Source organism: Rhineura floridana, chromosome 5 (genome assembly GCF_030035675.1).
Source record: "Rhineura floridana isolate rRhiFlo1 chromosome 5, rRhiFlo1.hap2, whole genome shotgun sequence".
Taxonomy (NCBI): Eukaryota; Metazoa; Chordata; class Lepidosauria; order Squamata; family Rhineuridae; genus Rhineura; species Rhineura floridana.
Window position 1 is genome coordinate 105016746 of NC_084484.1, and position 26776 is coordinate 105043521.

At 41.7% G+C, this 26776-nt stretch overlaps 1 protein-coding gene across 1 annotated transcript in view; it reads left to right on the plus strand.

The window, feature by feature from the left end:
- Positions 1 to 23784, plus strand: part of LOC133386088 (uncharacterized) — a 32672-nt gene extending 8888 nt beyond the window's left edge. The window contains exons 3-4 of the mRNA XM_061629709.1: positions 197 to 266; positions 23546 to 23784. Of these exons, the coding sequence (XP_061485693.1) occupies positions 197 to 266; positions 23546 to 23784 (309 nt within the window). The remainder of the gene's footprint in view (positions 1 to 196; positions 267 to 23545) is intronic.
- Positions 23785 to 26776: the final 2992 nt, after the last annotated feature.

Sequence of the window (26776 nt, forward strand, 5' to 3'; positions counted from 1 at the left end):
CTCTCCTAAAATCCAGACCAGGTTGAAGCTTGGGGCAAGGGGAAAGCAGTTAGCCCCCAGAAATCCAATGTAAATTAATGACAGTCTGTTGCTACTTGGTGCCAACCGACCCATATCTTGGCTGGTGAGGGAAGGAAGTCTCCATCTGTCTCAGGATCTTATCCCTCTTTAAAATATCCTTCCTCTTTCCTTCCAGGTGCTCTGCACTTTCCTTGCAAGAGAGGCCTCCATGAAATTTGAGAACTGCCAGCTTGTGGCCCCCGTTAGTATGGTTGCCATCTACTATTATCCTTGGCTGACACCCTGATTTTTTTAGGTTTTTATGGCAACCATTGCCTTTCATTTTGTAAAAAACTCAGGTCAGGTTTTTAGTGAAGGATATGTAAATGTCCTATTTGAATGTTGAATTATCTCATGCAATTAGAATAATGTAAATAAGGGTGGGGGACAAGCTGCACATTTCTGCCCCCTCCATCACATCCCCATTCCAGGCTCCCCCACCTCCATATGTTGTCGAGCAAACATCTGCAGCAGGGAGCCAGATGCCCGTATGGAGGCTCCCCAGCAGTTTCGAAAGCTGCATGCTCAGGGTTCTAAATTGTGTGGGTCATCAACATGAGTACAGCAGGCTCCATCCTGTAGATGTTTTGTGTTTAAACATTGGATGGAACGGCACAGAGATGCAATGGAGGGACCAAGCTAGAGATCACATCGCCAGTCTCATGCGATTCAAATTGAGTGAACAAATTGAATGCCCACATAGCTGCATGTTTTGTGTTTCTGATGTTGTATTTCCAGGAAGAGCATGCACCAGATTTTAATAACTCTTACATAGGGACCATAATATTATTAGGAAATTTTTACCCCAATAATACATGTATTGCATCTTCAGAGTCGATTCTATGACTTTGCCAGAAAAACAAAAATAAATCTAAAATAAATCTGCCCTAGATTGGTGGACTGCATTATTTCTTTCATTGCCCACATGTTTCCATATATATCTCTACATTAAACAGAATTGGAAGATGAAAACCAAATATGGTTTTGACTTGACCATTCAATTACCAAAAGTACATACACAACTGCAAATGTCTCAGAACGGAGGGTAGTTACTGCAGCTGGAGTAGAGGAACCTTACACAAGGGACCTGCTTTTTCCACCTTACAGAAAACAAGGTAAGATAATTTTGCTATGCTCTGTAATCCTGTCACCACTTCCAGACTAATGCCATATTTCTGAATTGTCTCAGTGTCTGGGCACATGAATAATATTCTTCGTTTATGGTCTCTATTTCTTTGTCAATAAAAGTCCTGAAAGAAAACATCTCCCAAGATGAAGCCAACAGTTCCAGGCTGTCTCATGACGAAGAAAGACAAGGAAAAGGTGGATGCATAAAATAGGTAGTAATTAATTATCATAATTGTATTGTATTGGTTTATTATGGTCAAAAACCCAAGAAATATAAAAGTTCACCAGTAATACAGCAACTATAAAAACATTATAAATCATTAGTACACATATACACTTTAAAACAAGGGAGATTTTCTTAGCCTCTGCACTAGATTAAAAAATTTGGCAACAGATTGTGTCGATATCTTATCAACGTCTGACATGAGGTAATGCAAATACCAGTTGGAGGACCTACCGGGGAAGCGGTTAATAATAAGAAAGATAATTATCCTTGCTTAATGGATGCAAGATTTAGGGATGTTTCTTACGACATGGCTGCCATGTAGATGCCACTGGAAATTGCCTCTGTGTGGCAGTGTCCCCACTTGATGAGCCGTTCATATGTATTTGCTCGCCACGCAAATCAGCTTCCAATGTGTTATGCGCTTTATCTCCACTGTGCCACAAGCTGTCATCAGGAACATTTGGTAGATAAAAAGTAACAGTCATGCACAATGGGGTAAGTTACCACTTGGTACAAGTTGTCATGCATGGAGACAAATCATACAGGGGGACTAATCTGTATGGCCAGCAGCTTCCATGAGCAACTTGCCATATGGTGCACGTGTCATGCAGAGACAGTTCAAGTAGTTATATCAAGAAAAATGGCTTATGCAGATACAAAGGTTTGAACAAGTCTCACACAATCTTATTCTACAGTTCTCCCTCAGCAGTGGATGGGATGGTGGGGCTGTGCTGCTCTGGCTGAGCTGCTGCTGCATACTGGGGCAAAGACGGGGGAGTGAGGCATTGGCGAGGTTGGTGCTGTGCAAACATGCAGACAGAGCCAATTTGGTGCTTCTGCAAGCATGTTTGCACTGCGCTGATCTTGCCACTGCCTTGCCCCCCACCCCCGCAGCCAGAGAGAGGTCAGGAGGGTAGCACAGCCCCACCACGCTATCTGCAACTGCTCTCCATGGCAGAGTTTTCTATAGTCAACATATGTTACCGTGATGGTCATCCAGCAGATATCTTATTTTCTTTGACTGTGCAATGACATTATCTGAGTTTTTTAAAAAATGATTCCTTTCAGCATGCCATATTCACCTCCAGTTTTTCAAAACCTACTTCAGTGTAGCTGAAATAAACAGTTGCCATTTCATATTGCTTATTGCATTCGTTCTTTTTTTAAAGAAGTCTCTCCAATGTTAGTACTAATTGTACACCTCAAACTTTCTAGTTTCCTACCTTAAGCTCGACCTTTTTCATATGAACACAACAGTATTCTGGAAAATTCTGCATTTACCCCCTTCTATATGCAGTTTGCTTTTTCTTTTTCTTTTAGAATCAGAGATGCAGAATCATAGCTTAAATTCACTAATAGGCAAAAAACCTTGCAGTTTAAGAACATAGCTATAACCAACAGATATTTCTATCATATTTAAAAAGCAGGGAAATTGGGCAGCTATAGTGAATGCACCAGGGGAGCAGGAAACCTGACCTCCTCTCTGAGATATTGTACTGCCCTACAAATTGGTCAAAATGCAAACACCATTTGGGTTGGTCTTTCACAGTCCAATCCACTTGCTGTGTGGCTTGGAAGAATTTGGTAACATGTGCCTCTGAGCATATGGTGAGTGGTGGCAACACCTGCCATCTCCAAAAATAAAGAATTACATTTTTGTTTTTTGTTTTTGTGTTCTTACTTTGCTTCTTTCCTGTGTTACTACTGTTTCTACAGAGAATCTAACCTAGAAAATTATATTTCTCTCATTATTCATCGTAGAAATCTGTGTCAAATTTATTTTTATTAATTTCAAACCCTTTTTATTGGTTGATCTCATATGATGGTGAAGACAGCCTTTTGTGTTTCAAACTGGAGGTTATGCTCTATTTCTATTTCGGGCGCATTAACAGTTGAATCTGAAACTGCATTTTGGTGTAAAATCAGACTGATTACAGTACATTGCTACTTAAGCAATGACTCTAGCTGTTGGAAAAAATAAACTTGGCCTGCCCAAGAGGCATGTTTTCAGCCTGCTATCTTAAACTACTCACTGAAGGAAAGGTGGGTATAGTCAGTTAAAAACATAGATCACACCTAGAATTTTGCTAGAATATATTTCACCTCCCACTGTTTTATCTTGTGCAAACTGAGACACTCCTCATGTCCATTGGAAACTATTCTGCAGAACAGTCAGTGCTATTATTCCAGAATTGTTTTTGGAGCTTTTTCAAGTGTTGCGAAGTGTTGCTGTACTTCACATATTCACAGAAACAGAAGCAAAAAAGAATGATTTACTATAGGAAACTTCACTAAAATTGCAAAGTAAATCAAACATATGAACAATATCAACTGCTTTAATATAGTTGCTTCCTCCCTGGTAAGACAAGATCAGCAGAGCACATGTCTTGTTTCTGTTATTTGGGCTGGTTGCAGGTTTTGCCACCACTCACCATATGCTCAGAGGCACATTACCAAATTCTTCCAAGTTACACAGGAAGCGGATTGGATTATGAAAGACCAACCCAAATGGTGTTTGCATTTCAACAGATTTGTGGGGCAGTACAATATCTCAGAGAGAAGTTCAGGTCTCCTGCTTCCCTGGTGCATTCACTATAGCTGCCCAATTTCCCTGCTTTTAAAAGTTTGATAGAAATATCTGTTGGCTAAAAGTACGTTCTTAAACCACAAGGTTTTTTGCCTTTTAGTGAATTTCTCTGGTTTTTTAATCCGGGAGGTAAACAATGGGATCCTGTACAAGTTTGCTGAGAATGGATTGATCATTTGCATGCTTATTGAGTTCAGTGGGATTTACCTATCCCCTGCAATCATGCTTAGGATAGGTGAAACTGACCACAGGGGAGGAGGAGGGGGGATTGGAAGGCAGTGGAGAGGGGAAGGGAGGGGTGAAAGAAGGGGCAAGAGGGAGGCGATTGGAGAGAGGAGGGGAGGGCAGGTTTGATCATTTGCACGATCATTTGCATGATCATTTGCATGCATTTGCATGAGGGAGGATATTGGGTGGGGGTACTGGGCAGAGGGGAAGTCCCTTTCCTTTCTAAAAGGAAAACATTGTGAACAGTGTCATTCTTTTTCAGCATTTCCCCCACCTTTTTATTCTACAGCAGGCAGATGTAACCTCCCACCCAAATTTAAACCAAAGCTGCCCCTGGCCACATCCACACCAGACCTTTATTTCACTTTAGACATTCATGGCTTCTTCCAAAGAATCCTGGGAAGTGTAGTTAGTGAAGCTGCTAATAGTTGCTAGGAGATGCCCTGTCCCCCTCACAGAGCGGCTGACTATTAAACCACTCTGGCCACTGGAGCTCTGTCAGGGGAATAGGAGTCTCCTCTCAGCACCCTTCACCAACTACACTTCCCAAGATTCTCTGGGGAAAGCCATGACTGTCTCAAGTGAACTCAAAGTCTGGTGTGGGTGTGGCCCCCAGATTAGGCAAGCCCAGCAGCTGTGAGTCTGGCTTTTCACACACTGACAGTTGTTTTTTACTGAGCATGCCCGACATTATCATTGAGTTCAAGCCAAAATGTCTTAAATTAATTAAAAATCAGCCAGGCATTTTTTAAACCTTTAAACTGCAGAAGATGAAGGTCAGAGTACAGGGCAAGGTTAGTAATAGGATTACAGGTACTCTGTGAACATGGCTGATTTTTAATGAATTTCAACAGATAATGAGAACTCCGACAGAAAACAGTCCAAAAGAATTCTGTTTTTCTCTCTCTCCTTTTAGACTTTGAACTCTCTATTCTCTCTGACTGTTTTGTGTATTGTGGTGAAAATTTAGAAGGTTGTTAAGCAAGCGTTTGAGTTCAGGACTATAAGTTATGTAAGGTTTTGTTTTGAAATGAGCTTATGGGAAGCATCAGAATGGCATGGGGGATATTTTCAATTTAACATTGCAGAATGTGAAAAATCCACACTGGCTATAGTATACAGCCACTCTTATGACTGTATAATACCCTTATATTACAAACAGTAATACCCTTGCATTGCAACCAATAAACATCTGTTTAAAAAACAAGGGGGTGACACTGCTGCCTCCCAGCATCTGCCTCCTGAGGCAGTTGCCTCATTCTGCCTAATGGCAGGGCCAGCTGTTTGTGTGAACTCTCCCATTGTTTAGCTGGCAGCAGATGTATAGTCGTTTCCTTAGAGCCACAGCATTATATTTTTTCTTCTTCACTTATTATTAGAATGTTATGCTAACTGTTCTTATCCCACTGCTTTCTTGACAAGATGCAGTGAACCCATTTTTGAGTCTCTAACAGTTTGCATTACATTTTTTTTCTTGGTTAATGAGAAATCATAGTCCAAATAAAGTTGGTTGTCCTATAAAAATGTTGGTCATCCGCCTACTCAGTGTTGAAATAACCGAATATTTCTGGACATGCATCCCATTTGTCAGCCTTACCTGAGGTGAGCAAACAGTTTCCATCTTACTTGGTTGCCACTTATTTGCTGAAAATAAAATTTGTAGGTTTAAGCAGCCGCTCCTCCATCAACCACTAAAATTCCAAATACATTTTTAAAGGCCTATTTGTTACTAAATGTTTTTCTGTCGTAAAGGGAAGTACATATCAGTATCATATATTTACAAATGTGAGAGTTGTGGTTGTGAGATCTCCTGAATGTGTTTTCTGTGATTCCAATCTACGGGGGCAGCCATATACTTTAAAGGCTGATATGGGGAGTTGGCAATGATCATCCATTCTTCTAACAAACTCTCACAGAATATGTTTTTGGGTTATCCAGGGGATAAGGAAGTTCACTGTCATTTTTCTGTCTGAAAAGGTCTTCTCGTCTCACAGTCACATAGAAGCTGTTATGTGGAATATTCATATAACCAAATATTTGCTCTCAGAGACCACAGTTCTGCCAAAGCTATGCATTTGAAGGCCAGATAGCCTTCGATGGGAAAAATAAATAAGTTCCCAGATCATGCCCAGGTAGAATAGAATACTATGTCAAATATTCACTCCAAACCTACAGTTAATTTTGAATACTTTGCAACAATGACATATATTGGCAATCTATTCGCTTTTAACATTTGAACTTGTGTCCACCTTTTGCTTTTTAAGCAAATACGTTCTTCTAAGATTAAAGGTTGTCACATTCATGTGTTGGAGAATATTATATTTCTCCTGTGGGTTCTTTGCTGGGGTCCCTTAAATAATAATCTCTGACACAGGCTTAAAGCAAAAATGTAGGCCTTTATTAAAAAAAAAATAAACAAGCATATGCAGGGTCAGTCCCCTAGAATACCGAGTATCCAAGAGGAGTCTGCCAAGAGGCACTGTGTGCAAAGGCTCCTTTTATAAAGTACAATTTCAGCATGTGACAATCATTTCACCAATCCTCCTCCAAGTTCCTCCCCTTGTGACATAACAGTTTCTTCCCTCTTGAAATATTTCCAACCAACCAGATAACTTTATTAAAATGAATGCATGTATATTCATAATCAAGCATCTCCATTGTATTCATTGATGTCAATCTGTCCCCTTGGCTGATATTACCACTATTCTGCTGTCATAATTACTGATGATCTTGTACTGTTCTGAAACCAATATGTACCATTTACATTCCATTCTATCATGTTTCCTGATCATTCAAGCTGGTCAAGGAACATCCCTAGGACATAATGGCATGTTCCTTGCCATGATGTCAAAGCCAAGTTTTGGTTCACATAGAGTGACTGGAAGTTCCATGTGAGAATTCCTCTTACTACCTTGCTATAAAAGAAAGTTTAATTTAAATCACCATATTATAACCAAAAGCCACATAATATAAAGAATATAATATAAAGAATGATTAGGGAACACAGAAAAAAGAAAAAGGGTAAATCTGAGCCAGTCACTTTTCATCAAACATAGAGAAATGCAGAAAGGCAGCCATCTCAAAATACCCCTTACCTCAAGAACACACTTAATGATTTTATGGAATACATCAAGCCATTATAAAATCAGTATCAAGCTAAAATTTCTGTCTACTTAGATTTTCCTTTATAAAGATTTCATTTAGCTGAAGCCTTTTCCTTCTCAATAGGAGAGCTCAGAAACCTCGGTTTCCAAGATCAAATAGTAAAAGTATATTAATCTTAAACAATACTAAATTAATGATGTTCTGTCACACTTCTAGCCCTCCTTGGCACGGAAGGGTGCTCAGGAATTTTGCAGAGAGATGAGCTTGACATCTCTGCTTTTCCCTACACACAGGCTTTGCTTTTAATGCCTACTGTGTGTGAATAAGGGGAAAGAAAATCCATTTTTTCCTTTATTAATTTTTAAGGGCCCATATTGCCTGGGGCCAGGACCCCTTAGGGGTTCTCCATCACATGAAGGTAGTCTTTTCACTCTGTCTACCCACAAATAGCTTATATACACAAATTAAAACTTGCATGTAAACACAATTGGACTCTGATGTATCTGTGTCCCCATTCATTTCACTGGAGACGGCAGTTGGTTCTAGGGTTGCCAGGTCAAAAGCATCCCAAACCCTGAGATTTCAGGGGTGGATCCTAGTAATGTCATAGGGGGTGTGACCTAGTGATCTAGTGATGTCACAGGGGTGGGCCCTAGTGATGTCATTAAGCATGATACATTAAGCATCAACCACACTTGCTTGGAGCATATCACTTAAACAAAAAAAAATTATCAGATTGGAAATTAAGATAGATGTCTTAGCTAAATGAGGGTGTTTCCAGGTCTAGCTGAAGTGACAGGATCATTCCTTCTTACTTGCTTAGAGATCCTGGGTACAGAACATTTAATCTAGCCTACTTGCTTCTGGCAAGAAAGGTTTAAGTGCCCTCAGGCCAGCCAGTCACCAAAAGGCCATTGGAGGAAGAAAGCCTACAGTTGTGGATATATTAGATGGGAGCACTCAGGAATAAAGATGGATGCCCCTGAAGGCTGCAATTCTAAACACAATAAACCCCATACAACTCAACAGAACTTACTTCTCAGTAGATATGGTTAGGATTGTGCTGTTGGTAAGGCTTGACTAGGAATCCTCTGCAACAATATCCATATCAAAGCAGGCTTGGCAACCCCCTGCCTGGAATGCCCTGCCTGCCTTTTAATGTGGCTGCTCCAAACTTCTTTACAGTCTTGACCCTTCACTACAGAGAGAGGTTTGAGAAGTGAGTAAGAGTTGAGAAGATTCTCTACTCTTTCCTGCCTAGTCTGTGGGCTGCTATAAACCCATTTTAACAGCCAACCCAATTCCAGTGAGTAATAACTGGCACAGAGAAAACACACATGATTTGGTCTACCTTCACAGGCAGTAGATTGGGAACAACAGCAATTGAAGCCACACTTCCCAGTATGTGAATTCTCTTCTACCACTATTGAGCAAGAAACAAACCATCATGCAGATAACAAGGTGCATCATCAGTGGGTTTAAGGGGGTTGAGCTGAGCACATGGAGCCACTGTTGTTGCTTCTATGGATGTAAGGGAGTAAGGTCAGAGGTAAATGAAATGCAAACAGAAAAACAAAAACAAAAGACAGTGATGATTTCCTAAATGCAATAACATAACAACACAAGATTCCTATGAGTAAGACAGAAAACTCAGCATCCCACAACCAGTCAGAGTTCCTAATGAAAACTAAAAAAAATCCTGGCAACCAGTCAGCCAAGGTCACAGAAATCCCCATGCAACACAACCAGACCCCCAAGCTGCTGGTAATGCAGAATGCTGTGGCACAATTACTGACATGAGTGAGATCCTATCAGCACATAATACATCTGCTCTGAAATCTGCACTGGTTGTCATTTGCTACCAGGCCAAGTTCAAGGTGTGCTTTCCATGTTATGGGTTTCATATAGTACTTGTTCTGCTCTTGTAAGAGATCAATCCTTTAATGTGGCAGTATCTACGCTTTGGAACTCCCTGCCTATTGACATTAGGTAGGCACTTTCACTGTACTCATTTTGGCACCTCCTAAAAACATTTTTGTTTAGGCAAGCCTACCCAGGCATGTAGAAGATACTATGTTTTCTTCTGTTTTTAACTCATTGTTGGTTTTATTATTTTGAATGTTGTTAAATACCTGTCTTTAACTGTTTTTGCCAATAATTTTATTGTTTTAATTCCTTCTATAAACCGCTTTGATGTTTTTTTTTACAATAAAACAGTATATAAATGTAGTAAATAAACTATATAAATTTCTGAGTCACTGTGGACCTTGGGTCTCTTTCCTCTTTTATACTGAGTCAGACCATTTGGTACCATCTAGGTCAGTACTGCTGACATGGACTAGCATTGGCTCTCCAGGATTCCTGGCAATAGTTTCTTCCAGAGATTGAGCCCTACCCCTGAGCTACAGCCCTGTTAAAAAAAGTGTCTTTTAAAGTTGTTCTTTCCATTTCAATAATGAATGCATAGCATACTAGGACAGATCCACATAATACAGTTAAAGCACATGAATCCCACCGCAGAATCCTGGAAACTGTAGTTTGTTAAGGGTGGTGGGAACTATAACTGTAAGGGGGAAACTACACTTCCCAGGATTCTTTGGGGGAAGTCATGCACTTTATATGTGGGTTGGATGTGCTTTAAATGCATTATGTGGATCTGCATTAGTTCATAAACTTTGCCTGCATATGGATAATTTAATCAAATTTTAAAATGGAAATAAGATACACAGTGTACTGGGTGACCATGGGCTATGCACCATCTCTCAGCCTAATCTGCACCTCAGGGTGAAAACAACAGTGGGAAACCATGACCACCCCACGGTGCAATCCTATTCATGTTTACTCAGAAGCAAGTCCCAATGTATTCAATGGGGCTTACTCAGACAGGGAAGAATGCACAGGACTGCAATTCAGTGATAAGGAACTTCACTCACCCAATCTAAAATTCAGAATCATGCCACTTTAACCTGTTTTTGCAGCTGTTTTATACTTGTTTTATAGTTTTTGGAATGTAAATGGCTTTATTTCTTGTGAGCTGCCTTGGTTTCCAACCCTACCTCACAGGGTTGTTGGAAAGACTCTACACACACACACACACACACACAGAGAGAGAGAGAGAGAGAGAGAGAGAGAGAGAGAGAGACAGAGACAGAGACAGAGACAGAGACAGAGACAGAGAGAGAGAGAGAGAGAGAGAGAGAGAGAGAGAGAGAGAGAGAGAGAGAGAGAGAGAGAGAGAGAGAGAGAGAGAGAGAGAGAGAGAGAGAGAGAGAGAGAGAGAGAGAGAGAGAGAGAGAGAGAGAGAGAGAGAGAGAGAGATGTAAAAATACATACACCCCATATAATAGCTTATTGTTAAAACCAGTTGCCCATTGCAGAACATTTTTTAAAAGAAAAGTTTCCTGCCAAATAAAAGCAGTGACACCTAAGTAAGCTCTGCCTAACTGCTTAAAAAAAGGATCAGAGGGGGAGAGATTTACAACACAATCCTTTTCTATGTTCACTTAAAAATCCCACTGATTTTCAGTACAATCCTAACCACGTCTGCTCAAAAGTAAGTCGTACTGTATTCAATGGAGTTAGCTCCCAGGTATGTGTAATGAGCATTGCAGCTTTACTCCCAGAAAAGCTTCATATTGGGAAGGTTTTCAAAGCAAGTTATGAATGAAACAAATAAACTGCTCTCTTCCAGTAAAATTTAAACTTGTTTGACTCCTTAATTAGAAAAGTATAACACTGCAGCATGTACACTTTTTAAAACTTCTGTTCAAAAATTATTTGAAAGATAAAATGTATAATATGCCATTTTTGCAAGTAATTAAAAAACCTTGCTTGTACACTTTTATGCCTACCAAGATCCAGCTGTGATCTTCTGTTTTAGTGCAATCGTATGCATGTTTACTCAGAAGCAAGTCCCAATCCTAAACAGAGAATGTACTCTTTATACTGCTGAAAGCTACATATTTACTGAATTCCTGATGTGAGACAAGCAGAAAAAGGAAACTGTGGGTTTAGGTATTGCCTGGGGGGGTCAACAAATCTTGTCAATCACAGCCCTGACTTCACTTATTGGCTAAAAACCTGAAAGGGCAGGGATTAGAGCAGCCGATAGTAACAGAAGTTATGAGGGGTGGCTGACATTTTGGTTTATATCTTTTGAACCAGACCACTTAGAAACTTAATTTTTTAAAAAAATGAAAGCTGAGAGTCCAGAGAATAAAGTGAGTCACCAAGTGACCTGGAGTGGACCCCCAAAATTGGTGTCTCCAGGCAAAAGCTAGACACCTGGCAACCCTGGATGGTTCCAGTTACACTTGCTTATACTGAGATTTCTGTAGAGGCTGAATTAATTGTTATGATAGTTCCAATGGTTAATTCTTAGATCCTCATGCCTCTGACAGTAGCCTGACTACAAGGGTCTCTGTAGTAAGGGATGTAGTTTAGGAATAGGGTTGCCAGGTCCATGGCCTGAGACTGATCCTGTATCTTTAGGAGAAGAAAAGTCAGCTAAGTGCAGGTGTTCTTGCAACTCTGTAATGGGAAAACCCACAAGGTGGAATTCTCCCTTCCCCCTCCACAACTTTTAAAGATACAGGAGACCTCTTGGAGGCCTGACCTGCAACCAAGAGGTCTCCTGTATCTTTAAAAGTTGTGCAGGAAGGAGGGAGAATTCCACCTTGTGGGTTTTCCCATTACAGAGTTGCAAGAACACCTGCACTTGGCTGACTTTCTCTTCTCCTAAAGATACAGGATCAGTCTCAGGCCAAGAACCTGGCAACCCTATTTAGGAAGGAAGGCAGGCAGGCAGGAAGCAAATGCATTGGTAGAGGTCATGCAAGCCCTGGACTGATGCCTGGACTTGGTGGTGGGCTCGATGAGGGACAATAAACTGACTCCTAGTAAGATGGAGGCCCTGTGGGTTGGTGGTTCCCAAGTTCAGATAATTGGTTGGTTGCCTGCTTTGGATGGGGTCATACTCCATCTGAAAGAGCAGGTTCCTAGTCTGGGGTGCTCCTGGATCCATCTTTGTTGTTAGAGACCCAGGTGACCTCAGTGGCTAGGAGTGCCTTTTACCAGCTTCAGCTCATAAGACAGCTGTGGCTGTTTCTGGACTGGGATAGCCTGACTACTGTTGTCCACACACTGGCAACCTCCAGGCTGGATTACTATAATGCGCTCTATGTGGGGCTGTCTTTGAGGTTGGTCTGGAAGCTGCAGCTGGTGCAAAATGCAGAAGTGTGACTGCTTTCTGGGGCAGGGTATCACCAGCATGTTACCCCCTGCTGCTGAAAGAATTGCACTGGCTGCTCATTAGGTTCCGGGCTAATTTCAAGGTTCTGGTTTTGGTGTACAAAGCCCTATACAGAGTGGGACCAGGATACCTGAAAGATCGTCTTGCCCCTTATATACCCAGTTGATCACTGTGCTCTGCAGGTGAGGGCCTCCTGCAGATACCATCTTATCAAGAGGTCCGTTCCACACAACATAGGAAACAGACCTTTAGTGTGGCGGCACCTACCCTGTGGAATTCTCTCCCCTTAAATATTAGGCACCATCTCTTGTTCCTCTTTCAACAAGTGTTTTTAGTAGAGACCTTATACCTGCTGGTCTGCTTCTGTGTTGGAATTACTTTTAAAGATGTTTTTAAAGCTTTTTTAAAGATGTGTTTAAATACTTTTTGTTTTAATACGTTTTAAAGTCTGTTTAGAGTGTTTTTAATTTTTTTTTGACACCCTGGGCTCTTTCTGGGAGGAAGGGCAATATATAGATTAAATAAATAAATAAATAAATAAATAAATACATACATAAATAAATAAAAGATTACTTATTTAATATTGATAGGGAGGCATTAATCATTTGATACTATAATTCTGTTATTAAAAAGGCCCACTGACTGTGTCGAGACAAAGAACTTCTTTCCATAGTGTTTTCATTATTCTGATAACAACTGTTTGACATTTTCACATTGGCTTGGTTAATCTTTTTCCAATATACTTTCTGCCAGAAGGGGAAAAAAATATTCGTAATTCTCTCCCTCCCCCAACCCATTTTTAAATCTCATACTGGAAAAAATGCAATTTTCTCTGATGATTATGGAATGCACATGCTGAATAAACAGCTTCAAATGTATGAACTATGATATATAAACCAGAGCCATAGTGGCAACTACAATGACCCATCATTAGACAGACAAACATTTTGAGGCCTCTGAGGAAGCACAATAAGCAAGAGACTTCAAACTACACTGGCTGAAGGAGGACAGGATTGGTACTGAATCCTTTATGGCCTAGTAACTCCAAGTTACAATGGTGGAAAGAAGTTACAGGATAGACAAAAGAAAGTACTTCTTCATGCAGTGTATAGTTAAACTATGGAATTCGCTCCCACAAGAGGTAGTGATGGTCACCAATTTGGATGGCTTTAAAAGAGGATTAGACAAATTCATGGAGGATAAAGCTATCAATGGCTACTAGCTGTGATAGCTGTGTTCTGCCGCCATAGTCGCATCTGAAACAATTGCCGGAAGCCACAGAAGGTGAGAGTGCTCTTGCACTCAGCTCCTGCTTGCGGGCTTCCCATGGGCATCTGGTTGGCCACTGTGAGAACAGGATTCTGGACTAGGTGGGCCACTGGCCTGATCCAGCAGGCTCTGCTTATGTTCTTATAGCTTGGTTATGATGGCATTGTAGCTAATCTAGCTAATGGAGAGAAAATGGATGGTTCCAGAGGTGTGGTAGGCAAAGATCAGGGAAGTGGACAGGCAAATTGAGATCCTGTCCTCCCTGCTGACTTGCTTTCCTCTACAAACATAAAGTTATGACACAAAAGAGCTAACTAGTTAAATTATTATTGTTGTTGTTGCACACCATCCCAATCTCCGAGTGGTGAGAGATTTCCCTGCACTTGTTCAGGGTTTGGTTTCCTTGGGAAGAAGATCAACAGAGTCTATGGTGTCTTTATGACATATGTTTTATTTACATACATTCACAGCCTGAGCATAAGGGTTCAAAGCATCAGTGGTTCAACAGATCTTGCTTTTCCATCAGGCTGATGTCATTGTGCAAGCCTCTGCATGTCTCTTGTTCCCAGCCTTTTCTGTGACTAGCTAAAAACACAAGCCTTTCTTTGGCCCCAGGAAGGGGGGGGGCTCTCCTGGAGCGTTTCAGTAACAATAGGATCTTTCTGACCCATTCACCACTTAATGAGCACTTGACAGGCCCATTAGCCCACCTGGCCACAAAGAAGACTCAGCTGACCAGTGGAGCAGGCTTATCAACTGCAGAGTCTACCTCCAGGTGCTGGGTTCCAAATAAGAGGCTATCATCTATCTCAACCCCCAAACTCATAGGAATTATTATTATTATTATTATTATTATTATTATTATTATTATTATTATTATTATTATTATTATTATTATTATTATTATTATTATTATTATTCCCATATGAGCCCAGGGTGGCAAACACATCAATAATAAAACAATTTTGTACAAAGCATTCTAAAAGCAGTTAAAAACATTCTAAAAACAGTTCTCTCAAGGTTGGCAGGAACAGTGTTTTTAGCCATCAAATGCCTGGGTAAACAGGAGTATTTTTAAATTCTTTCTGAAAGTCAATAATGAGGGAGACAGACGTGCCTCACCAAGGGAGGGCATCCCACAAATGGGGAATTACTGCTGAAAAGACTGCCATGGGTCACTGCCAACAGGGCAGCCCGCCACTATGAAATATGCACTCATTAACTAAAAGGAGATCTAGTCTCTTGTCCCCTTTGTGTCCCTTCAATTTTTCTTAGCAAAAGGTTGTTGTGCTGCCGGGGACTTTAAGCTCCTCTCTGAAGATACAGGTTGCTCCTACTTTCACAGGATGAGCTATAGCATCTAGTGTGGTAGTGGGGGATACTGTGAACTCTTATACCTTGCCTGTGTTAACTGATGTTCTCCAGGAGTTGCCATCATTTCTGCTTGTCAGTTGGCTCCTTCTGTTATTGGGCAATATGGCGACATTGTCCAGAACATAACTCTGATTGTAGCAATGGTGTTACAGGCTCTGTAGAAGTGGCCAAAATTGTTGTGCTAGCTTTCTGTTCTATTGCATTTGTCATTGCCACTGGAAGAGCGTAAGGATACTAATTGGTGATGTTGGTATAAAGTCTAGCATTGTTACAGACATTTCTGGCCACTCCATAGGCTCATCCTGTAACTCTCAATGAAAGTATTGGAATGGGACTTATGTTACTATTTTTGTTTGGCTGTGTCCAGTGAGTACACATAAGTGGCAGTGGCAAGTGTTCTTGCACTCAGGTCCTGCTTGCGGGCTTCCCCCAGGCACCTGGATAGCCACTGTGAGAACAGGATGCTGGACTAGATGGGCCACTGGCCTGATCCAGCAGGCTATTCTTATGTTCTTATGGGGGTGAATTTGGGGAAATGCCACATAATTATAAGAACAGCTTCACTGAAAAAAAAGAACATTCCAATTTGTGGAATACCCTGCTAGAAGATGCTTTGAAATTTAGATACATTCGTGATGGACAATATTAGCCAAGATAGCTCAACGGAATACTGAAGACTGCAGGTTAGGGATAAACTATAAGATACAGGTCATCATTGTATTTTTGGATTACAGCTCTCATAATCCCTGACCATTGGCCTTTCTGGTTCTGTATGTTGGGAGTTGTAGTTCAGCAAAAATATGTAAAGCACTGTGTTGGCTATCCATGTTATACAGGATTGTTGTCCCCATGATGCTTGTGACCTCCCAGAGGCATTTGGCGGAGTAAGTAGTCTGATCCAGCAAGACAGTCCTATGTGTTGTTAAAATGTGGTAGGAAGCACGTTTTCAATTCTGTGGGTTTGAATTCAAATAATCAAAGGTTATGAGAACAATATATAAGGTAGAGGCCACGTTAGTCCTTGCTTAAGTTAGGGTCGGGGAACCTTTTTCAGCCTAAGGCAGCCTTTCCCAACCAGTGTGCCTCCAGATGTTGTTGGACCACAATTCCCATCTTTCCTGACCATTGGCAATGCTGGCTGAGGCTGATGGGAGTTGTGGTCCAACAACATCTGGAGGCACACTGGTTGGGAAAGGCTGGCCTAAGGGCTCATTTCCTTCTGGGCAATGCTCTGGGGGCCATATGCCAGTGGTGAGCAGGGCCAGAGGCAAGAGTGGGAGGAGCAGTGAATATTAATGTTACTTTTGTACAGTTGGTGGGTTTCTACACACTCACATGCCTCTCCCTATCCTCCATCCAGGCAAACAAGAGGCATTATCCGAGTTCAAGGACACAGTTCAGCCAGACAAACACACTCAAGAGGATATGAAGCCTGGGGAAAGAGAATGTAGTTGGGGAGGGATTGCAGGCTGGGAAAAGTCCCAAGAGTCAGATAGAGAGGCCCGGAGGGCTGTATTTGGCCCCCTGGCCTGAAGTTTCATACTCCTGGCTTCATTTTCAGTTAAGCAGCCACAGATTTCTGAAGCTTTGCTTGAGCGGAGACCTTCACAACTTATGATCCACCAAGAGATGGATGGGTTCACTGACTCACCCAAATCTTGTGGGTGTTCACATACCACCTTTGGGGAAGAAGAGGGCTCTCTGTATCTTTTTAACAGTTCCACTTTTGTTCCTCTAAACAGCAGATCTGCAAAGCTCGACCTTTACTGAACATTTGTGGGAGGAATAAATACCAAGGCTTTCTGGGCTCTTGTTCAGAATGGCAGTTTTATCTCAGCTCATGGCTCAGGTCTCTGATCGGCTTTCGTCAGAGAACCAGGAATGGAGGCTCCTTTGGGGCATACTATCTTTGAATCGGTGAAAGGATGAAAAAGAAAAGTTATCTTAATGATGGTAATTCTTCAGCTTCTCTCAACTACCAGCATAATATATCAGTGCTGGAAAATTGGCCTAGTGTGTTTCACTAAATCTGGCTCTGGAAAAGAGTGAGGAAGAGGGAGAGAGAGAAATAGAAATAGGATTAAAGGGACCCATTAATTTGATAATTGCCATATTCCTTAACTCAGAGGCAAAATCTTCCCACTTGGTTATCAACAAAGGAGCTTTATATAACTATAACTTTTTTTTGTATCTGGAAAAGAAAAGGGAGAGATCTAAACAACCTTCCAGTCATGATTAGCAATACTTGTTTGTTCATCCTGGATTTAATAAGTAGCTTGAGGAGGACCCACTTGGCTGCTTGATCTTCCTGTGCATTCTCAGATCTCACATGGTCTTTCCAACATTTCACCGATGAAATATAGGGACATTCCTGTGCCTGAGTGTCATGCCAGCTACACCTGCTGAACTTTCCTCTTCTACAACAACAATAAAAGGTGCAGGAGCCCTCACCTTTTTCCCCCCCCATGGGGCCACCCTAATGTATAACCACAGGGTCTTTAAAGAGGCTGTTGAGCTTCTTGAAACATTTTAACAATATCAGATGGACTCTTAAAGTAATTGAGGCCATCCCTGTCTCCAACTTTAAGTGCACAGTAGGGATGCCTGGGGAGAGAGTCAAATTTTTCCTTAGAAAGTTATTTTGGACTGTTTCCAGCTGGGCAAGCACCTTCTCATTCCATCTCCAAATTTCAGCTCCATACAGGAGCTGTGTAATTACTTTGCTCAGATATATTTTGAGTGCAGAGGCTATTAACTTAGAAAACCTTAGATTAACTTAACTTAGAAAAGATAAGTTTTAAAATAGCCCCCACTGATTGATGAGCTGCTTTAAGATGTACCTTCCAAGACAAGGACTCCTTAAATAAAATACCCAGGTATTTAAAGAAGGGATATTGCTCTATTTGTCAAGCATTAATTGACCATCTGTGGTTGGTTCTGCTATTGCCATAAATCAATGGTAGTTGGTGAGCAATATAAGAGTATGAAAAATGGTGCATGAGGAACATTTTTTTCTGCATTCGGACACACTCTCCCTTTTGAAGTCATTATTTGGCTTCTTATTTAATTCTCTTACCATCAGAAATGTTGAAGGACTAATAGACATGTCACTTCTACAATTGTCATCTCTTTTCTTTCACACACACGCATACCCACTATTTATGTGGGCAGTGTGCTACGAGAGCCAAGAGTTCTTCCAGTGCAACATTGAGCCGAAGAGATCATAGCGTTCTGACTCACACATCACACTGTTGAGATGAGGAGATCAGTCATGTGAGAAAAAAGAAGATACGACAGAAAATAGCCCACCAATGGGATGCCCAGAAAGGAAACAAAAGTCAAAGCTCCTGCCTGCTGGAACATTTCATATAACAGGTAGGGTTGGAAAAAAATAATAATGTGCCTTCTGCTTAATGTCAGTGAAGAAAGGATAATGCTTCAAAGTTTCTATGGAGAACACAGCTTGTCCTTTTAGCTGGTGATGACGAGAGAACACCTCCAATACTGGCAGAAAACAAGATGGGAAGACTGCATTGACATGTATTAGTGGTATTGTCAGATGACACTTCATCACAAGCAATTCATGCTATGCCAGAAAAATTAGAAATAAAGTGTAGTTCAGGAAAGCAAATGGGTTTGCCTGATCATCTAAAAAAAGTCTTCCATACCACCCCAAACTGAACCCCCTAATATCCCCAAACCCAACACAATTTCAAATATTCTCAAAATTAAGAACATAAGAACATAAGAACATAAGAAGAGCCTGCTGGATCAGGCCAGTGGCCCATCTAGTCCAGCATCCTGTTCTCACAGTGGCCAAAGCCCGCAAGCAGGACCTGAGTGCAAGAACACTCTCCCCTCCTGACGCTTCCGGCAACTGGTTTTCAGAAGCATGCTGCCTCTGACTAGGGTGGCAGAGCACAGCCATCATGGCTAGTAGCCATTGATAGCCCTGTCCTCCATGAATTTGTCTAATCTTCTTTTAAAGCCGTCCAAGTTGGTGGCCATTACTGCATCTTGTGGGAGCAAATTCCATAGTTTAACTATGCGCTGAGTAAAGAAGTACTTCCTTTTGTCTGTCCTGAATCTTCCAACATTCAGCTTCTTTGAATGTCCACGAGTTCTAGTATTATGAGAGAGGGAGAAGAACTTTTCTCTATCCACTTTCTCAATGCCATGCATAATTTTATACACTTCTATCATGTCTCCTCTGACCCGCCTTTTCTCTAAACTAAAAAGCCCCAAATGCTGCAACCTTTCCTCGTAAGGGAGTCGCTCCATCCCCTTGATCATTCTGGTTGCCCTCTTCTGAACCTTTTCCAACTCTATAATATCCTTTTTGAGATGAGGCGACCAGAACTATACACAGTATTCCAAATGCGGCCGCACCATAGATTTATACAACGGCATTATGATATCGGCTGTTTTATTTTCAATACCTTTCCTAATTATCGCTAGCATGGAATTTGCCTTTTTCACAGCTGCCGCACACTGGGTCGACATTTTCATCGTGCTGTCCACTACAACCCCGAGGTCTCTCTCCTGGTCGGTCACCGCCCGTTCAGACCCCATGAGCGTATATGTGAAATTAAGATTTTTTGCTCCAATATGCATAATTTTACACTTGTTTATATTGAATTGCATTTGCCATTTTTCTGCCCATTCACTCAGTTTGGAGAGGTCTTTTTGGAGCTCTTCGCAATCCCTTTTTGTTTTAACAACCCTGAACAATTTAGTGTCATCAGCAAACTTGGCCACTTCACTGCTCACTCCTAATTCTAGGTCATTAATGAACAAGTTGAAAAGTACAGGTCCCAATACCGATCCTTGAGGGACTCCACTTTCTACAGCCCTCCATTGGGAGAACTGTCCGTTTATTCCTACTCTCTGCTTTCTGCTTCTTAACCAATTCCTTATCCACAAGAGGACCTCTCCTCTTATTCCATGACTGCTAAGCTTCCTCAGAAGCCTTTGGTGAGGTACCTTGTCAAACGCTTTTTGAAAGTCTAAGTACACTATGTCCACTGGATCACCTCTATCTATATGCTTGTTGACACTCTCAAAGAATTCTAATAGGTTACTGAGACAGGACTTTCCCTTGCAGAAGCCATGCTGGCTCTGCTTCAGCAAGGCTTGTTCTTCTATGTGCTTAGTTAATCTAGCTTTAATCATACTTTCTACCAGTTTTCCAAGGACAGAAGTTAAGCTAACTGGCCTGTAATTTCCGGGATCCCCTCTGGATCCCTTTTTGAAGATTGGCATTACATTTGCCACTTTCCAGTCCTCAGGCATGGAGGAGGACCCGAGGGACAAGTTACATATTTTAGTTAGCAGATCAGCAATTTCACATTTGAGTTCTTTGAGAACTCTCGGGTGGATGCCATCCGGGCCTGGTGATTTGTCAGTTTTTATATTGTCCATTAAGCTTAGAACTTCCTCTCTCGTTACCACTATTTGTCTCAGTTCCTCAGAATCCCTTCCTGCAAAAGTTAGTTCAGGTTCAGGGATCTGCCCTATATCTTCCACTGTGAAGACAGATGCAAAGAATTCATTTAGCTTCTCTGCAATCTCCTTATCGTTCTTTAGTACACCTTTGACTCCCTTATCATCCAAGGGTCCAATCGTCTCCCTAGATGGTCTCCTGCTTTGAATGTATTTATAGAATTTTTTGTTGTTGGTTTTTATGTTCTTAGCAATGTGCTCCTCAAATTCTTTTTTAGCATCCCTTATTGTCTTCTTGCATTTCTTTTGCCAGAGTTTGTGTTCTTTTTTATTTTCTTCATTCGGACAAGACTTCCATTTTTTGAAGGAAGACATTTTGCCTCTAAGAGCTTCCTTGACTTTGCTCGTTAACCATGCTGGCATCTTTTTGGCCCTGGCGGTACCTTTTCTGATCTGCGGTATGCACTCCAGTTGAGCTTCTAATATAGTGTTTTTAAACAACTTCCAAGCATTTTCGAGTGATGTGACCCTCTGGACTTTGTTTTTCAGCTTTCTTTTTACCAATTTTTGTGAAGTTTCCTCTTATGAAGTCAAATGTGACCGTGTTGGATTTTCTTGGCAATTGGCCAGTTACATGTATGTTTAATTTAATAGCACTGTGGTCACTGCTCCCAATCGGTTCAACAACACTTACGTCTCGCACCAGGTCCCGGTCCCCACTGAGGATTAAGTCCAGGGTTGCCGTCCCTCTGGTTGGTTCCATGACCAACTGGTCTAGGGAATAGTCATTTAGAATATCTAGAAACTTTGCTTCTTTGTCATGACTGGAACACATATGCAGCCAGTCTATGTCCGGGTAGTTGAAGTCACCCATTACTACCACATTTCCTAGTTTGGATGCTTCCTCAATTTCATATCTCATCTCAAGGTCTCCCTGAGCATTTTGATCAGGGGGACGATAGATCGTTCCCAGTATTAAGTCCCTCCTGGGGCATGGTATCACCACCCACAACGATTCTGTGGAGGAGTCTGCCTCTTTTGGGGTTTCGAGCTTGCTGGATTCAATGCCTTCTTTCACATATAGAGCGACTCCGCCACCAATACGTCCTTCCCTGTCCTTCCGATATAGTTTATATCCAGGGATAACCGTATCCCACTGGTTTTCTCCATTCCACCAGGTCTCCGTTATGCTCACTATATCAATGCTCTCCTCTAAGACCAAGCACTCCAGTTCTCCCATCTTGGTTCGGAGGCTCCTAGCATTAGCGTACAGGCACTTGTAAGCAGTGTCTCTCTTCAAGTGTCTTTGGCACTTGTGGTTAGGCCTGTGGTAATTTTGCTCTTCTGAATTTATATCCTGTGCCCCTGCTCTCACAATGCCTACTTCTAGGCCTACCCCTTTTAAAATTTCATCATTTCTTTGGATTTTATCCCAGGGGGGAGGTTTATTCCGAACTGGACCTTTCTCAGCTCCTGTCAGGTTTCCCCCCTCAGTCAGTTTAAAAGCTGCTCTGCCACCTTTTTAATTTTAAGTGCCAGCAAAATTAATTTTTAAACACTCTCACTTTATTTTCCAGTACATTCTCACTATGAAAATTTTCTCTGCTCATCCAAGCAAAATAGTAGTTATTCATTTCCCACTAAAGCACGTTTGTCAATGAAAAACGACGTGCTATGGATCTGACACCTGAATGAAATGCAGGTAATCAGATAACACAAAGCAGATAGCATATCAGTTGTGCCTCTCTGTGAGTAAGCAACTATGTAACAGGATTGTGTCAGACCTGCAGGTGTTATTCACATGAAAAATACAGTTCTGCTGTGATGAAACATTCCACAACTACTCTCCCCTAGACCCTTACAAGATTTTTTTCTCTTTTTGCTACAACAGGGGTCTGTTCTTCATATGCCCTTACTGTAGGATTCTTCCACTGTCTGGCTTACAACCGTAATTGGCCTTTGAAGTAGGCAGAAAGTTCTACTCACTAGAGCATTGGTGGGCTACTTCCAGGCCATGGACTTACTGTATTTATTTAATTTATATTCCTCCCAGAAAGAGCCCAGGGCAGCAAACAAAAACACTAAAAGCACTTTAAAACATCTTAAAAACAAAATACGTTAAAACATATTAAAATAAAGCATCTTAAAAATATGTAAAAACAACCTTCTCCCACAACAGGAGCCAATCAGTGTGAAAAGGGAGTGTCCTTTCACTCTAATTGGCTCCAACTAGCAGGAAATGACAAGAAAGCAATTTAGAAGATTCTTCTCAGTGACTAACACACTTCCCTGCAATGCTGATTGGCTCTTGGGTCACTGGAGACATAGGAACCTGGCTGGGACCCTGATCCCCAAAAAGACCCTGGATGGCTAAACCCCTGTGGACAGGTCAAAACTTTTATTTGCCCAGGCTTTTAGTGAAACAATAAGATGAGTATTTTGCAGATGTTATTTGTTTTCCGTTTTTATTGATCATGCATCATAATGATATTGTTGGGATTACAGTGTCATCATCATTATTATATGTTTATGCTGGAAACCATTAGTTTCTGCTGAAGAAGTCAGCAGCTTATCTCTATAAATTGTCACAAGTGTGTTCTACAGAACTCTTCACCAGGTAAGATATTACATAACGCAAGGGATGAAGGGGAGAAGAGCCCTTTGCTCAAAATGAAGAAGTCCTGTACTTCTCCTGAAGAAATTCCTCTTTGCTCAAAATGCATTGGGAATGAGATTTTTATATCTGGGATATACCTCATTTCAGGCTCAGCAGCCAAGCTCTGAAGTTTTTCCTTTGGTTGAATATTGCGGCGTTAGCCCTACACCCGGGGAAGTAACTGCCCTCTCAAGAAAATGCACTGAGTCTCCGTACCAGTTAAGGATGAGACCGATGTGGAGCCCTGCTGCTGGATGACCAACCAGCAGCACCGTGATGCCGAGGAGGCGCTAGACATCTTCGAGGTGCCCGACCTCATCACCGGCAAGCCACCCCCCAAACCCAACAATGACAATGAGCTGGCCGCCAAGCACCTGGGCATCGAGTACGTGGGTGCCATCGGTGCCTCCTCCTCCTCCGCTGCCAATGGCTCCCCCCTCAACGGCAAGGGCGGCTGATGCAAGAGGCTCCAGCCACAATTGTGGGCAGTCTTCAAGGACCCCTGCTTTTCCTGAGCCACCAGGGCTTCTGATACTCTGATACCCTAAGAAGCAGCTTACTTAGCTTGTGCGTAAATCCAACACTGGCCATCCGTTACCCCATATCTTACTATCCGAGCAACACCGAGCTCTTCGCTGAGTACCTCCTCTCGAGCAGTACCGAGCCGCCGCCGTGGAAGAGAGAGGAGACATTTTTTCCTCTGTCCTTGTTGCATTGTTCTTCTTGTATTGTATTTGCATTGTTTTTGTTGCATTGTATTTTTACTGTATATTTTTTACTGGTTATTTCTTATGTAATTTTTTTTGGTAATATGTTTTATGTTTTGTTCACCACTTTGGGGGCCTGAACCTGCTGGATTCCTCAGTTGTTTATGCTGGAAGCTGAATTGAAAATATTTTGAACTGAAAGGTGGACTATACCTTCTTTATCAGTGCAATCCACTCTATATGTCTATTAAGAAGTAAGCCCCATTGAATTCAGTGGGACTTAGTCCAAGGGGAGTGAATACAGGATTGCAGCCAGAGTCAGTCAATGCAAATAAGTAGCCAATGCGGCAGATATCCAAACTTGCATGACTGGGGTTGCAAGTTGTTGGCCAATATACTAAGATGTACCATTTCAGAATCTTCTTTTTCTTAAGAACATAAGAACATAAGAAGAGCCTGCTGGATCAGGCCAGTGGCCCATCTAGTCCAGCATCCTGTTCTCACAGTGGCCAACCAGGTGCCTGGGGGAAGCCCGCAAGCAGGACCCGAGTGCAAGAACACTCTCCCCTCCTGAGGCTTCCGGCAACTGGTTCTTGGCAGCTCTCTTTATCTGAGGTCTGCTTATGTCTCTTCATTTCAATGATATAAATTGCAGAAGTTCTCTTGGGTGTAACATTTCAGTAACAATAAAACTGAATGGCATGGTAGGCAACTTTACATACACTATATTTTCTGCTAAGTATTTTCAGTTGCTTAGTATTTTCTTTGGCATTAAGGATGTGAATATATAATATGCTTAACTAGAATCCATATGTTTAAAAAAGAGTAGTGTTTGCAAATTGTAGAAGATTGTTTATATTATCAGAAAGAGAATATAAAACCAATAAAACCAACCATAAAATATTATATTAGATTTTGAACATATTGACATCCCCCCCCGCAGAACAATAGTCTAGTCATGCTCCAAAGTAGCAGGGAAGCAAGAATCCACTACTAATAAATCGCTTTTTTCTTGAACATGGATGGTCTCACTTACAGCTCACAAAGATAGTAATTCTGAAACCACTTACAAGAAAAAGTGTTGTGCCAATGAAAGAAGTGGACATGCAATGTAATAATGTCCTATATATTCAAGGCAAACACATTTTCCAATCCTCATGTAGCCAAAATGGTTTGCACAAGTTACAGAAAATCTTTAGGGGGGAAAAATCCTAAGTAGTGGTGTTGGTGGGAACCCAAGATCAGCTCAGTAGGAAGGAACCGGATGCCTACCAACTGTGGGGGAGGAGACCCAAAAGATGGGGAGGGGAGGAATGAACTATCCTGTAAAAGGGCATAGCTGTAGAGAAATGAAAGGGAAATTTAAACAAAGAGTAGGGATGCTGAATAATCAATAGGGAAACACACTGACTGACAGATAAAAGGAAGATGGAAGCAATACACTGAAGAACTATATAAAAGAGATGCAAGGATGACAGATTCATTCACAGAGGAACTGTATGATGAAGAACCAGAAATTTTAGAATGTGAAATGAAAGCTGCTCTTAAAATACTTGGAGGAAACAAATCACCAGGACCAGATGGCATACCAATAGAGTTGCTACAAGTTACTGAGACTGAATCTGTCCAAATTTTGCCAAAATTTGTCAACAAATATGAAAAATAAAACAATGGCCCACAGACAGGAAGCCAGGGCTGGCCCCAGGCATGCTGAGGCCCTTGGGCACCAGCTTGCCCAGGGCCCTGGCATGTGCACTCACACATGCATGTGCAGCTGCACGTGTGCCCCATCTACCTGTCTCCTGTCGTTTGCAGTTATATGGGCTGTGCGCGCAGCACTACCATTAACCAAGATGGCAGCCAAGGTTTCCCTAAGGGGCTGAAGCCTCCGCTGCCATCTTGATGGCACTCATGCGTGCTATGCACGTGCATCTCTGCCATCAACAAAGATGGTGGCAGGAGCATCAGCAACTTAGGGAAACCTCAGCCGCCATCTTGGTTAATGGCAGCCACAAATGAAGTCAGCAGAGAAAGGTAGGTGGAGCGAGGGAATGGCGGCTAGCTTGGAAGCTCTGTGGATCACCAAAGCGAAGTGGAGGGGCACCTTGGGGCCCTTGTAGCCCCAGGGGCCCTCGGCGGGGACCCCACCTAGCTGCCCTTTAGAGCCAGCCCTGCTGGAAGCATTAAATATACATCCCAATTCCAAAGAAAGGGGATCCCAGGGAATGCAGTAATTATCAAACTATTACCTTAATATCCCAGGCAAGTAAAGTAATCCTCAAGATTCTACAACAAAGGCTCTTACCATATATGGAGCAAGAAATGCCAGATATTCAAGCTGGATTTAGAAAGGGAAGAGGTACCAGAGATCATATTGCAAACATGCGCTGGATAATGGAACTGACCAAGAAATTTCAGAAGAAAATCACGCTGTGCTTTATAGATTACAGCAAAGCCTTTGATTGTTTAGATCATGAAAAACTATGGAATGCTTGAAAAGAAATGGGGATACCACAACGTCTGATTATCCTGATGCACAACCTATACTCTGGACAAGAGGCTACTATAAGGACAGAATATGGAGAAACTGATTGGTTCCCCATTGGAAAGGGTGTGAGATAGGAATATGTTTTATCACCCTATTTGTTTAATCTATATGCAGAACATATCATATGGAAAGCAGGATTGGACCAAGATGAAGGAGGTGTGAAAACTGGAGGGAGAAATATCAATAATTTAAGAT